We start from the raw sequence: 13,596 nt of genomic DNA, 5'->3' as shown, positions 1-13,596 counted from the left end.
AGCTAAGGGGGGTGTATTCAATTGAGATTTCAATGGATTTTAAAAGACTTTTTTATGATTAAAAAGTCTTGTGGTATTCAATCAAGACTTTTATAAAAGTTAAACAAATCTTGTGGTATTCAATTAAGACAATTATGATTTTTTTTTTAAGGCAACAAAATCTGTTGGTATTCAATTGAGATTTCTCATACTTTTTAAAATGTCTATTGGTATTCAAAAGTCTATAGATTTTGATGACTTTTTTATGGAATGGATTTTGATAGACTTTTTTGTTCAAATTACACGTAAAATATTTTTCCAACAATCCCACTCAAACCCTTGAGACTTTTCAGAATTTTCCAAGACTTTTCTCCAGCCGTCAGGACTACCATCATTAGGTTCTTTCTTACAACTTTGATCAATTTTTTCATACAGATCTGTCTGAAATTTGTTCATGCTAGAATTTTTTCATATGATGATTGATTGTGTTTATTTGATCAATTTGATATGATGATTTTTTCATATGATGCTAGAACTTTTAAGATTTTTTCATATGATGCTAGAATTTTTTCATATGATGATTGATTTTTTCATACAGATTTGTTCAAAAACGTTTATGGCTTTGATTTGAAGAATTGACTTTTTCCAAAAAAAATTCATATGATGATTCTGCAACTTTTTCCATACGACGGCGAATGTATTCTGCAATTTTTCCATGTATACCTAACATAACCAAACAGCACAATATTATGTTCTGCACTTTTTATTTTTTATGTTACGGTTATTTTTTTTTATATATATTATTGTTATTATTTTGATTAAAAAAAACACAATTTTTACTGTTCATTGTTTTTATTTTATATATTATTGTTATTAGTTTGATTCAAAAAATCACTATTATTACTTGTCCTTTCATTATAATGTTATTTATTAGGTTTGATTTTTCTATTGAATTATATATTATATCGGTGTATAGTTGTTATTACACTTTCGACAATTAGAAAATCAGCTATCAAATAATTAGTTTATTATATGTATATATATTAGCGATCAAATGGGAGACTCGCAAGAAAATAATAGAGGAAAAAGTAAAGACAAAGATTATGTAACTTGGACAATGGAGGAAACCAATGAGTTGTTACATCTCTTGGTGGATGCTATGAATAGGGGGATGCGTGATGCTAATGGATTACTTAGCAAACAAACTGTAGAACGGTCAATACTTCCTGACCTAAATGCTAAGACTAGGTTCCCTAAAACTTATACTCACTATTTGAGTCGGATGAAGTGGTTTAAGAACCAATATAACATGATGTCAACACTTATGCGTCACAACTCTGGTTTTGGATGGGACTCAATTGCAAAAACTTTCACCGCTACTGAGGAAGTATGGAAAGATTACTTAAAGGTGTGCTAAGTTCACAATCTTTTAAACATATATAATAGTTACAATTTTAGTACTTTATAATATTTGCAGTATATTAACAATGGTTTTTTTTTAGTCACACCCAAGTCACAACAAACTTCGAGGAAAGACTATGATTGATTATGAGTATTTAAAGATTGTTGTTGGGGGTGGAGTTTCTACCGGGAATAATTCCATAGCGGTAGATCCAGATGATACAGATGCAACAACTTTAGAGCCAGAAAATGCAACAACTTATGAGCCAGAAAATAGAAGTGTTGGGATAGAAGAATTTTCATATGATGCTAATAGTGACACATTTGTCCCTCCAGATAACTATGAACCACAATATCAACCTCCATCACCAAGCCAACTTAGTCCACCATCTCATCCCCCTTTAAATTCAGAGGTTCCCTTAGAAAGACAAAACAGTCACAAGAGAAAGAGATTCGAGTATGGAGGAAGTTATACCACTGTTGGGATCAACAATCAAGACAATGTTATGAGAAACCTTTCTGTTGGCATTGAGACTATTGCTGTGAATTTTGAAAAAATATCTAACATGATGGAGAAAAGAGAAAAAGATAGAGATAGAGATAGAGAGCTCGAGGGTATTATTTGGGAAGTTATAAAAGATATTCCAAATTTGAATGACATGACGCGTTTCAAGACGGCTGAATTGTTGAATACTAAAGCAAAAAAGGACTTTTTCTTAAAGATGTCATCAGAAGAACGCTCATCTTGGATAAAATTCAAGTTAGGGGATGATTAATATTTTGATCATCTATTATTTAAAATATTATGTTAAACATCGTGAGTTTGTTGAACTATAACTTTTGGGTCTCTATTTTGGTTGTACTTTGTTTGGTTGAAGTGTTTTATTTTTTTTTTTGTCGAATTATCGTTGTTGCATTTTGGTTGAACTATTATGGTTGAAGTATTTGTTTTTTGTGAACATGTTGTGGTTAAACTTTAATTGTATTTATTTTTAAATATGACTTTGTATTAACTTTGATATTACTTTTGATATTGACTTATAACCATGGACATGACATAAAGAACGAAGAAATGGATGAAGATATATATAGTGAAGATACAAATGAAGATATAGATGATGAGGAAACCGATGATGAATTTTATGAAGCCATATACACATATGTGATGGCAATTTATGCTTTAACATACATACTGAATCGGTTTTTGAATATGATGCGTGGTGAACATATTGAGCGTCCATTAACTCGACGGAGAATTACTAGTCGGGGATATGACTATATACACAAAGCATTAAATGATGATCCTGCAATTTTTCGACAAGTATATAGGATGTATCCTGATGTATTTCGAAAGTTGTGCACGATTATAAGAGAAAAAACACCTTTGAAGGATACAAGATTTATTTGTGTTGAAGAAATGCTTGCATCATTCCTACAGATTGTCGGTCAGAATGCTCGATATTGTGTAATCCGCAATACATTTGGCCGGTCACAATTTGCTACAAGTGAAAATTTTCACAAGGTTTTGAAGGCTTTGAACTCATTAGCACCTGATTTGATGGCTAGACCAGGCTCAACTACGCCTGCAAAAATAAGGGAAAGCACAAGGTTTTATCCTTATTTTAAGGTATATATGTGATCATTATCTAATTATAACAAAATTGTAAATATAATTGTGATTATTATAATAATATCGATAATAATTGATATATATATATATATATATATATATATATATATTAGGATTGCATTGGAGCTATTGATGGTACACACATTCCGGCAATGGTAAGAGGACGAGATGTAAGCAGTTATCGTGATCGTCATGGAAATATATCACAAAATGTATTAGCTGCATGCAACTTTGATTTGGAATTCATGTACGTTCTTAGCGGATGGGAGGGTTCAGCACATGATTCCAAGCTATTAAATGATGCGTTGACAAGGAGGAATGGACTTAAAGTACCCCAAGGTAAGTCGTCAATTTTTAAACTGTGTTTTATCTATTTTCAGTTTCATACTAATTTTATATGCATTTCTTATGTAATTAGGTAAGTATTTTTTGGTGGATTGTGGATTTCCAAATCGACGCAAATTTTTAGCCCCATATCGAGGTGTACGATATCATCTACAAGATTTTGCAGGTCATGGTAATGACCCTGAAAATGAAAAGGAATTATTCAATCTTCGACATGCGTCCTTAAGGAATGTGATTGAGAGAATATTTGGTGTTTTTAAATCGCGGTTCACAATTTTTAAGTCCGCGCCTCCATTTCCATTTAAGGCACAAGCGGAGCTTGTGTTGGCATGCGCAGCACTTCATAATTTTCTTCGTAAAGAATGTCGTTCAGATGAATTTCCAGTCGAACCTACGGATGAGTCTTCATCCTCATCTTCAGTGTTACCAAATCATGAAGACAATAATTATGAACCCATTGTTCAAACACAAGAGCAGGAACGAGAAGATGCAAATTTATGGAGGACTAGTATAGGTTCAGATATGTGGAGAAATGCTACTTAGAAAATCATGGATTTATAATCACTTTGTTACTATTTTTTTAGGCAATAATGAATATTGCTATAAAAAAATTCGTTTTTATTTGCTTTATTCAAACTTTAGAATTTATTTATGTAATAAATAAAAAGTTAGAATTATATGCGCAAAAAAAAAAGTTATCATCCTTTTTATTCACTTTTGTAATTATTTTGCTTAAAATTCAATGAATTCTTCAAAATCTTAAAAAATTCAATTAGTTATTCGAAATCATAAAAATCTATAAAGTAGTTTGAAATCTGAAAAGTCTGTATTGTAAATCCATCAAAATCCTGTTTAAGAATCCTGATTGTAAAAAGTCATTTAAAAAAAGTCATTTACAATCCCACAAAATCAATAAAATCTCACGAAATCTTTAAAATCTTCAGGATTTTGTTTTGCCAAAAAAGTCTTTTAAAATCCCAATCCAATACACCCCCCTAAAATTAGTTAGTCAATCAGCACTTCTATTTCCCTCACGCCATGTATGTTTGAACTGCACCTGCCAATTCAACTTCAAAAGCTCTTGAAGGCGACACACCAAAATAGGCGGTTTATCATTGATTTTGACATTCCCCATTATCTCATGAGTCTTTAGTCAATCCAAAACAAATACAAACTTATATGGTAAAAAAAAAATTGCAAGGACGATTAAGTTTAGTCGGTCCAAAACAAAATTTTAAACCGTATACATTAAGTTTTATTGACTTATTTTTGTTTATATTTTAGAATAGAGAAAATATATAATGTTGAGATCTATCAATTATGAGAAAAAGTCTCATATTGGTTAGAAGAGTTGAGGTTGAATATTTTATAAGTGAGAGACCTATAAACTCAATGTCTTAAAGTTTTAGGTGAATATGTGGTGTTAGAGTCACTTATAAAGTTAACTGCCCGACATATAATAACGTATACTATCAATTATTTTCTGAATTACGGCTGTTGAATTGAATGAAATTGATAGACTACTGAGGTCTGAGTAACAAATGTACGTGTGGTGGGTGTTCAATCCAATAAATAAATAATTCATGAAGCCAAGCATGGACTTTGCAATTATTTATGTCTTTGATGATGCGTGCAAATTGTTGTGAATGAATGGATGCTGGTACTGTAGTATAATTAAGAGCATTTAACGTAATCTATTACAGTAATTAGCAGTACCCATCTTACCAGAGTGGTATTATTAGTAATCAAGAACTAGCCTTAGATTTCAAGTAAGCCATGAAAATAATAATGCTTGCACTTGCACGTAATTGAATTATTTCACAACTATTTAACTACTAGTACATTTTATTTCAAGTAAGCCATGAAAATAATAATGCTTGCAAGTAAGACATCTCATCCAGGAAAAGTGTTTCAGACTGGAAAAAGATCTATAAATTGTTATATTTTGTTAAAGTATCACATTAAGCTTTAAGGCCATGTTTGGGTTAGCTTATTTTTAAACTTATGCAAACAGATTATTCAATATAAAATAAGTTTTATGCTATTTTATAAGTTCACACTAGTGAAAATTATATTTTTATAAGTTATTTTATCATAAACTTATTTGACAAACTTATAATAATACGTAAAAATTGTATAAACTGTTTGCATAAGTTCAAAAATAAGTTAATCCAAATGGGGCCTAAGTTTGATTTATTTGCTTAATGTGATACATTTTGTATTGTATAAGTGTGTGTCCGCTATTATAAAATTTTATTTATTTGCTTAAAAAAATTATTTATAGAAAAAACTCATTATATATAATCTTTTTTTTAAACAATATAGGCTGAAACTTAATGATCGAAATACATTACTTGTGCTACTATGGATTTGGATCTTCTCGATTTCTATTTGTCTCAATATCTCTCAAAATAAATCTTAGCCATTATATGTGGATTAAAAATTGGGTCAAAAATAAAATCAAAGAATGAATGGAGCAAACAATAATTTCATAACAATAGACAAATTGACAAACTAGTATTCCATGTAGACGTCATTGGTCACCTAACATAATATTACTATTATATATGCACTCTTTGTCAAGATTATTGATCAGCTAATTATTTTATTAAGATTTGACAAATCTGATTATTTTAAATTTTATGTGGGGCGGGCATTATTTAGCGGACCTAAAAGTAAAACTATTCAATTTGCATGCATGTATGCCGTAGGGATTGGAGTGGTCAAACATATCAAATATAATATACTACTTTTATAATAGTAATCATTTTCAATTGGGATTTCAATTCCAATCCTTTTCATTCTTAAATTGCAAAAAGACAATTTTAATTGAAGGAGAAAGCTTCCCGTTACAGTCAGCAAAGTTACCCTATTTTCAGCATTTTACGGCTCCATGTATTAGTATCTCTCAATAAGATGTTTGTTTTATGTGGATATTAAGGGTTGTTTGTTTCAGATTTTTTATCAAAAGAATTTATTTTTCTCAAAAAAAAATTACTTTTTTATTTTACTTGTGTTTGTTTCAGATTTTTTCAAAAATCATTTTAGTAAGAATTTCATTTTTTCATCAAAATGAGAATCTATTTTCAATAGCTTTTATCAAAACTTTTTTTTTATCATTAATCATCCTTCACCATCTTAAAAAAATAGATTTTAATGATTATAAACAAACGGCAAATAGCTTTAGATTTTTTTCAAAATCTCTACAAAAAATAATTTTCTTAAAAATGATTTTTTTTCAAAAAAAATCATTCTTTTTAAATCTCAAACAAACACAAAAGATGATCATGTGGTGTGGTCAAAATATAATTTTAAATTTTGGAGAGTGTGTAAATCTTTATCTTTATATACACAAAAGTTGTAATACCTCCAGCTAAATCTAATTTAACCATAATCCTAACCTTAATAATTCATATTAAAATGTTAAAAAAATACTCACCAAGATTCAAACCCATGACCTTTTAGTTATATTTCTTTATAGACTTACCACTAAGCCATATGAATTATGTTGAAATAATTTTGTAACCAACAAGTAATCAACATCATTTTAATGCACACTTTTTAAACTTAATACGTTTTATTTTTCTTTCTAAAAACAAAAATCACTTTTTTTTCCATCTACAAAATCAAATATGTTACTGCGTTTTTAAACCTTTTTTATACAAGACCCGATTTTTTTTCTTTCCGTTTTATACATATTCATTTTTTTTACGCAATATTCATTTTTTTTATTAAATAAAAATCATTAATTAAAAACACATCAATATATAGATGAAGTTTCACGTGTTTTCTGTTTTCATTGCCAATATGGATCATTAAAATAGAGAAACTCAACTTGCGCTACGTTGTTTAAAATGTTTTTATTGCTTTCATATCTCTTTTATATGTTCTAACTAATCATTCTCGCTCTGTTTTATATTTATTGATGATTTTTTTTGTTGTTGTTATTAAACACATAGCACTATTGGATCTAAATCCAATAACTGACTTGAAGAAGTACGTTAATTATTGTCGGATCAAGTATCAAACGTATTATGTTGAATTTCATCTTGATGAAGTAATTATACCTATTATATCATATAATTGTATGTGTGGACCGGTCCTCCCAATTTATCTCGCTGTCGTCCATGAATATCTTGCCGCTTTTGGTCACCGGTTTCTTTGCTTTTGGGATGTATGTTGATTTATCTTTTTGACATTTTTCTTTATTTGTTACTAATTTCAATGTCTAAAAGGATTCTAATTTATTTGACTTATAGGGTATAAATTGTCTTCTTAATTTGTTTAAGCTTCAATTAGATTGATGTTGTCCCTACTATTGGAGATTTAAGTTTGGATATAGTCTTCATTATTCAACCATTGTTGACTCCCTCGAAGTTTTGCATTTGCAGGAAACATTGGATAGCTGAGAGATATTCTTTTTGCATCCCAACCAATGTAAGTTTTTGGAATTTGAATTTTTCACTCTTTTTTTTTTTGAATTTTTAATTGATATATATATATATATATATATATAGTTCAATTGGCGTTCTATAAATTCATGGATTTAGTGTTAGATTACTCACACCATAATTCCAACATTGCATTGGGAAAACTTCTCAAGTCTTAGATCGGATATGTATTCTATTTAGTGGTTAATTTGTAATTTTGAGTTATTTCTTTTTTTTGATAAATATGTGGTTTTCGATGTATTTGTTGATTTCAACTTGGGTGCTTTGTTTGAAAAAACAAAGTTTTTGCATTTGAGACTGTTTTTTATTATGTAGATTTTTTTTTTCTGCATTATGCATAATTATTGAAGCATTTTAGCTAAGTGTAAGGAGTAGACAATTGCTACTGGTGCAAAAAAAGGAGGTAATTGCTACAGATTACGAGTACATTATTTTGAAGTGTCTTATAAGTTGTCTAACTTCAAATGAGAGTAATTCTTTTATTTCAATTTCATTATTTTATGACTTGATAGATGGAGGGTCACTTCAAGAGTTTTGGAATTGACAATGAATTATGAAGAAGGTTAAGATGATAAAAAGAAGAATTTTCACAGATAAATTGGAAGAACATAATAAGTTGTGAATCAAATGAATCACTTGATGTTTAGTTAATTTTTTTATAGATTACTACTTCTCTTATGATACTTTGAGAAATTAAATTTATTTAATATTATGTCATAAAAGAGACTATTCCTTTTGAAGAACAATTAACCTATTTAACCTTTTGTTTGAATTTATAGGTAACTTATTCCATTTTATTTCTTTTTCGTGCATTTTCAAGTTGTCTTGGAAAAACTCAAGTTGTGTTTGTTTTGTATTTATTTTAATTTCATCTCTTCTCTCTTCATCATCTCATTGTTGTTGATACTACTATTTGAAAAGTATAATATGAATTAAGCCGTTGATTTTTCTCCATATCATGTTTGTCTATTAATTGTTTGTATATTCATAATTGGTTTCCATTTTGCTATTATTTGTTCACATCAGTGTATTGGATATATTATGAAGGTTTATATATGTATTATTCAATCAAATAAAAAATGTGTTTCTACCACAAAAATCCACAATATTCACCGGGTAATACCCGTGCATCGCACGGGTGAAATATCCGGTTAGTTTTAAATTTGTAAATTGTTCTTGGTATGTGATTTTAGGTTAATTCTTAAAAAATTGATTTCATCGTGAATAACATTTTTTTTTCACCATAAATATAGTGGAGTATCATCTACACGCAACTGCACTGCATGTCTGGAATCGTACATAAGACCTTGGTTGAGTTAAAAGAGATTCGCGACATCTCATTTAAACGCTTTTGGATTTATGAATAAACTGTTAACATAGAATCTCCCTCTGATAACAAGAGTATTAACACAAACTTTAATAAAAAAGTCTGTTAACTAAAAAGAAGTTTGTAGCATGAAAGCAGGAGTGAGTAAATGGAATAAAAAAAGGAAAATGATAACCAGTGCTCCTGAGACACTGATTAAGGAGCTAAATAAGGTATGAATATATTGAAAATTGTGTAATCTACTTTTTATAAGTATAAAAAATGCTCTATTACTAGTATTTGTGGTGATCTCACATAGGTTCCCTTCCCTTCCCTACCAGCTAGTTCCGGAATCTCGCTTTCAGTCAGTGTATTCTTAAAGATGCAGTTACAAACAAGTTCAATGCACATCCACTTGACCACCAATTAAGATTCATATATAATACAGAAACCGCGTTATTATTTGTCAAAAAGTACAAATAAAAAGTATGTTTAAGTGTAAGAAATAATGTAAACTATATTATTAAAAAGTATGTAGGTGTAAGAAATAAAAATAAATATGACAAAATTACATTTGGAGTCCTTTATTTTAATTATTTGTAATAATTTAGTCTTTTATGTTTTATTTGTAACATATAAATCATTTATCTTATATATTTGTAATTGTAACATTTCGGTCCTTTTTTTTTTTCTTCATATTTTATTTAAAAAATACTGATGTGGCAGCCACATCAGATAATTTGATTTTTTTTAAAAAAAAAACAGAAATAGGATGAACTATGAAAATCTTCATCTTCTTTCTTTGAATCTTCACAAGATTTGTCACAAAAACTTAGTAGAAATTTGTTACTGCTCAAACACCCAACCAGTCTGCATATATGGCACATGGTTATTTCATATGGTAGAGTAGGTTCCATGGTATCTTTAAAAAATGGTTGATTTTTCAAACCCATTAGTTCCAAAAAACATTAAAAAAAATTGCCAAGAAAATTGCAATTACATAATTAAGCCCCACAGTTAAGAAGAATTTCTCGATGATCTTTGTTGTTGTTGTTGTTGATGATGATTAAAGAAGGGGATTCAATTTTATGACGGAGAAGATGAATAAATTGAAGAACTTTTTAATTTGAATGTGGGGTTTAGGATTTATAGTTAATTTGGGGGTTTTGATTTTTGTCTTAAAAGATGATTGAGATGAACATAACATAGATTCGAAATATTTGGAGGTGTGTTTGAGTAAGCATTTTTTGATTCAAGAAAGATGATGAAGATTCAAAGGAATAAGAAGAAAATTTAAAGGAGAAGATGAAGATCTTCATCTTTTTATGAAATTTTTTTTATGAATTTTTTTAATAAAAATATATTTAAGAAATATAATTATCTGTCACATCAGTATTTTTTTAATAAAATGTGAAAAAAAGATCGAAGTGTTACAAATATACAAGATAAATGACTTATATGTTACAAATAAAAGATAAAGGATCAAAATGGTACAAATAAATAAGATAAAGGACATCTGATATAAGTTTGCCAATAAATAAACACAGTCTCACACGTAGTATCTACATTTTAATGCTAAATAATAATACAACTCTTGAGGCCAACCAATAAAAACATTATTCTTTTGTTGAGGCTAACCAATAAAATGAGTCTCATCGCATCTATCGTTCTTCATTACCACCTTGAGAATCATATGAGTTGAGTTGTTGAAACGTCGAAAATCATCTTAAAAAATATTCTTGTTTTTCCACGTTAACAAGTACCTGCACTCTACCATGAAAACAGTGTTTCATTCTTTATTGTGGGCTCCCGCCATATTATCAAGAATTCAGTCCCTTCAAGTCAAAGAAAATACATTAGTAACATGATTTAGAGGCCAAATTTGGGTTGCATGTATGCAATCCCTCAAACGTGGATGCTTGTTTCGTCTTCATTACCACACACATGATACGTTGGTGAAATTCCGCTTCTCCATTTGATTCTTCAATAATTCGTCAAGAGACATAAAGGTTTGAATTCTAAAAAATTATTTCCAACGCCACAAACTTTTCTCATTTCTATAAATAAATATATACAATCCAATAATAGAGTTTCCCAATATTTGACACACTTGATCATTGGTAAATAAAATAATCGGACTCTTTAAATTAAATAAAAAACGTTATTTCAGTATATATATATTTGATGATGTATTGTATTTATTTTTATCTCTAGTTTATTTATCATTTTCTACAAAAAAATTTAGCAATTCAAGGACTAGATTCACATATACTTTAAAACGTGTGAAAAAGTAAGAAATTCGCGATTCGAATTTGGCCATTCAAATAATATCATAGCTATCCACTAAACTACATAGTGAGACTTATTTTCTACACTTTATTAAACACATTTAAAAAAAATATACACAAAAAAAAAAACCTCAAAAATATTTTAAAAAAAAAAACACTTGATAACAAATTTCACAACAAATGTACCAAAAAAAAAATCAAATTTCACAACAAAGATTTTATATCCAAAACATAATTTCTCTAAATTAAATTACATAAAATTTTAACATACTTGATTTCATTATGTAATTCAGTGATAAGAATTTACAAGAAGCTAAACTAATCTTATGAATGTATTTGTTCAACAATCTCACAATTTCTAGCAATAATTTGCCACTTTATTCTTTTTGTCTCTTTTGACTAACAAAATTTCTTTTCCATTTACATGTACACAACACAATATTTTCTTTTTCTTAAAATAGAAAAACAAAAAAACCACTAAAATATATGCCTCCATAAAAAATGGATCATCAAAATGGCATAATATGAGAAGTCTTAGTATCATAACTTGAAAGACATGATTTAGAATTAACCCGAAAAATCTTAAGCAAATCCATACACATTTGTCGAACATGTGGCGAACAATTACTCTGTATTAGCAACAAAATCTTCGTTAATCCATTCGCTTGCGTAACCGCTTCTTGCGCTTTCTGATCGCGAAACAAATAACAAACACTCCACAGCGTCGTTACGCTGTGTTCCGTCGCAACGTTAGATACTTTCAAAACTTTATTCAATATCGCCGCCACGCAAGTTGCGTCTTCACAAATCTCTTTTCTTCCTTCACTCGTCGACGACGCCGTTTCAACTAACTTCAACGCCTTTTCCACAACCGCAACGCTTATATTCGATTCCGTTAGTAACTTCGATAGAATCTTCATTGCTCCGATTTTCACCAGCTTCATCTTGTTCCGTTTCGGTTTTGAAATCGATACTAAGCACGCTAAGCAATTCTCAATCAGCTTTGGATCTTTCTCTTTCTCCGGCGTTGATAAATTCAACAATTCGGTTATCAAAGCTTCATTCTCACCGATTAGAAGCTCTGATTCAGCGTCTATAGCGATGAATTTCAAAACTCTCGCAGCTGCGATTCTCGAATTGTTACTTCCTCGTTGCAAAACGAGAACGAAAGAATCTAAGCATTTTTTGTTATTTCCTTTCAACAAACGATTTTTCAATTCTTCACGATCTTCGATTTTTTCAAGAACAAAACCTAACGCCGTTAAAATTTGTTCAAGAAATTCCACGCTTCCGTCGACATTGTCAAGTAAACTAACCATCAAAGCAACGAAACCGTCTAATTTCGCTAAAAAACCTTTGTTCTGATCGGAATCTTGAGCGAAACGGTTCACTTTTGTGATTAAACCGAACCGGTTTAAATTTAAACCGTTGGAATCAGTTAATTCAGTGATGGCTTGAAGGACTTGTTCTTTTGAAGGTGAAACGGGCGGGTTAACCCGGTGATGAACCGAATCGGTCCAGATCTGGATTAGACTATGTAGAGTACGGTTAGGAACAATATCTTTACTGTGGAGAGTTTGCATGGTAGCGGGACACGTGTTATTGCCATCGTCTAACCACCGTTGGATGCTGGAACGGTCGTAGGTGATTCCGGTACAGAGACTAACAGGGGATTTCATTACATCTAGTGAGATTGGGCATTTGAAGAAGGTGGGAACAGTTATGCATAGATCAAGAACTTTTTGTTCTCTAACCATGGTGGTTGAAAGTGGAAAGAGTGTAAAAAGAGAAAAGAATAAAACAAAAGTGGTATTTGAGTTTGAGAGGACAATAGAAGAGTTGAGTTGAGGTGTGAGATATGTAGGAATGGAAGGGGATATAGAGAGATTGATTTAGAGAGTCAAAGGTGGGTGACGTAAGATGCTTTTATTTTTTAAAATTTGGTATTCGACTCTAGGACAGTATTACGACAGTATCAGATAATCGATTAATTCAAGATATATCAATTATTATTCATTAAAAAGATAGTCGATTAAAGTTAGAGATTCATTCTGTATGGAACCAAAACACAAAAAAATGACACCAAGAAGATTCGAGACTTAAAATTATTGCATTTTTTGTTTTGTGTTTTTACATTAATTAATTAATTAATGTATTTTGTTTTTGTTACGCTTTTGGTCTTTTGGTCAACGAGGG

The 13,596-nt window shown here is 29.8% G+C and overlaps 3 protein-coding genes across 3 annotated transcripts; 2 read left to right on the top strand and 1 right to left on the bottom strand.

Moving 5' to 3' along the window:
* The first annotated feature begins 982 nt into the window (after positions 1 to 982).
* On the top strand, positions 983 to 2,242 carry LOC123917374 (uncharacterized protein At2g29880-like). Its single transcript, XM_045969073.1, has 2 exons — positions 983 to 1,387; positions 1,482 to 2,242. Exons 1-2 carry the CDS (start codon positions 1,034 to 1,036, stop codon positions 2,154 to 2,156), a joined length of 1,029 nt encoding a protein of 342 aa, XP_045825029.1. The 5' UTR covers positions 983 to 1,033; the 3' UTR covers positions 2,157 to 2,242.
* Positions 2,243 to 3,162: 920 nt separating this feature from the next.
* Positions 3,163 to 3,948, top strand: LOC123914993. The gene is made up of 2 exons (XM_045966153.1): positions 3,163 to 3,349; positions 3,429 to 3,948. The coding sequence occupies exons 1-2, from the start codon at positions 3,163 to 3,165 to the stop codon at positions 3,896 to 3,898; spliced, it is 657 nt and encodes a 218-aa protein (XP_045822109.1). The 3' UTR covers positions 3,899 to 3,948.
* A 7,807-nt stretch (positions 3,949 to 11,755) lies between these two features.
* On the bottom strand, positions 11,756 to 13,252 carry LOC123918340 (U-box domain-containing protein 27-like). Its single transcript, XM_045970362.1, has one exon. The coding sequence runs from the start codon at positions 13,155 to 13,157 to the stop codon at positions 11,910 to 11,912; it is 1,248 nt and encodes a 415-aa protein (XP_045826318.1). The 5' UTR covers positions 13,158 to 13,252; the 3' UTR covers positions 11,756 to 11,909.
* Positions 13,253 to 13,596: the final 344 nt, after the last annotated feature.

Source organism: Trifolium pratense, linkage group LG3 (assembly GCF_020283565.1).
Source record: "Trifolium pratense cultivar HEN17-A07 linkage group LG3, ARS_RC_1.1, whole genome shotgun sequence".
Taxonomy (NCBI): domain Eukaryota; kingdom Viridiplantae; phylum Streptophyta; class Magnoliopsida; order Fabales; family Fabaceae; genus Trifolium; species Trifolium pratense.
The sequence above is the reverse complement of the archived record's forward strand: the minus strand, read 5'-3'. Positions and strand labels throughout refer to the sequence as shown.

Excerpts from the sequence above, each read along its gene's own strand:
- LOC123917374 (XM_045969073.1), top strand. The coding sequence starts at position 1,034 with ATGGGAGACTCGCAAGAAAATAATAGAGGAAAAAGTAAAGACAAAGAT. Across the intron at positions 1,388-1,481 it reads TATGGAAAGATTACTTAAAG|TCACACCCAAGTCACAACAA; the intron begins GTGTGCTAAGTT and ends GTTTTTTTTTAG.
- LOC123914993 (XM_045966153.1), top strand. The coding sequence starts at position 3,163 with ATGGTAAGAGGACGAGATGTAAGCAGTTATCGTGATCGTCATGGAAAT. Across the intron at positions 3,350-3,428 it reads TGGACTTAAAGTACCCCAAG|GTAAGTATTTTTTGGTGGAT; the intron begins GTAAGTCGTCAA and ends TTATGTAATTAG.
- LOC123918340 (XM_045970362.1), bottom strand. The coding sequence starts at position 13,157 with ATGGTTAGAGAACAAAAAGTTCTTGATCTATGCATAACTGTTCCCACC.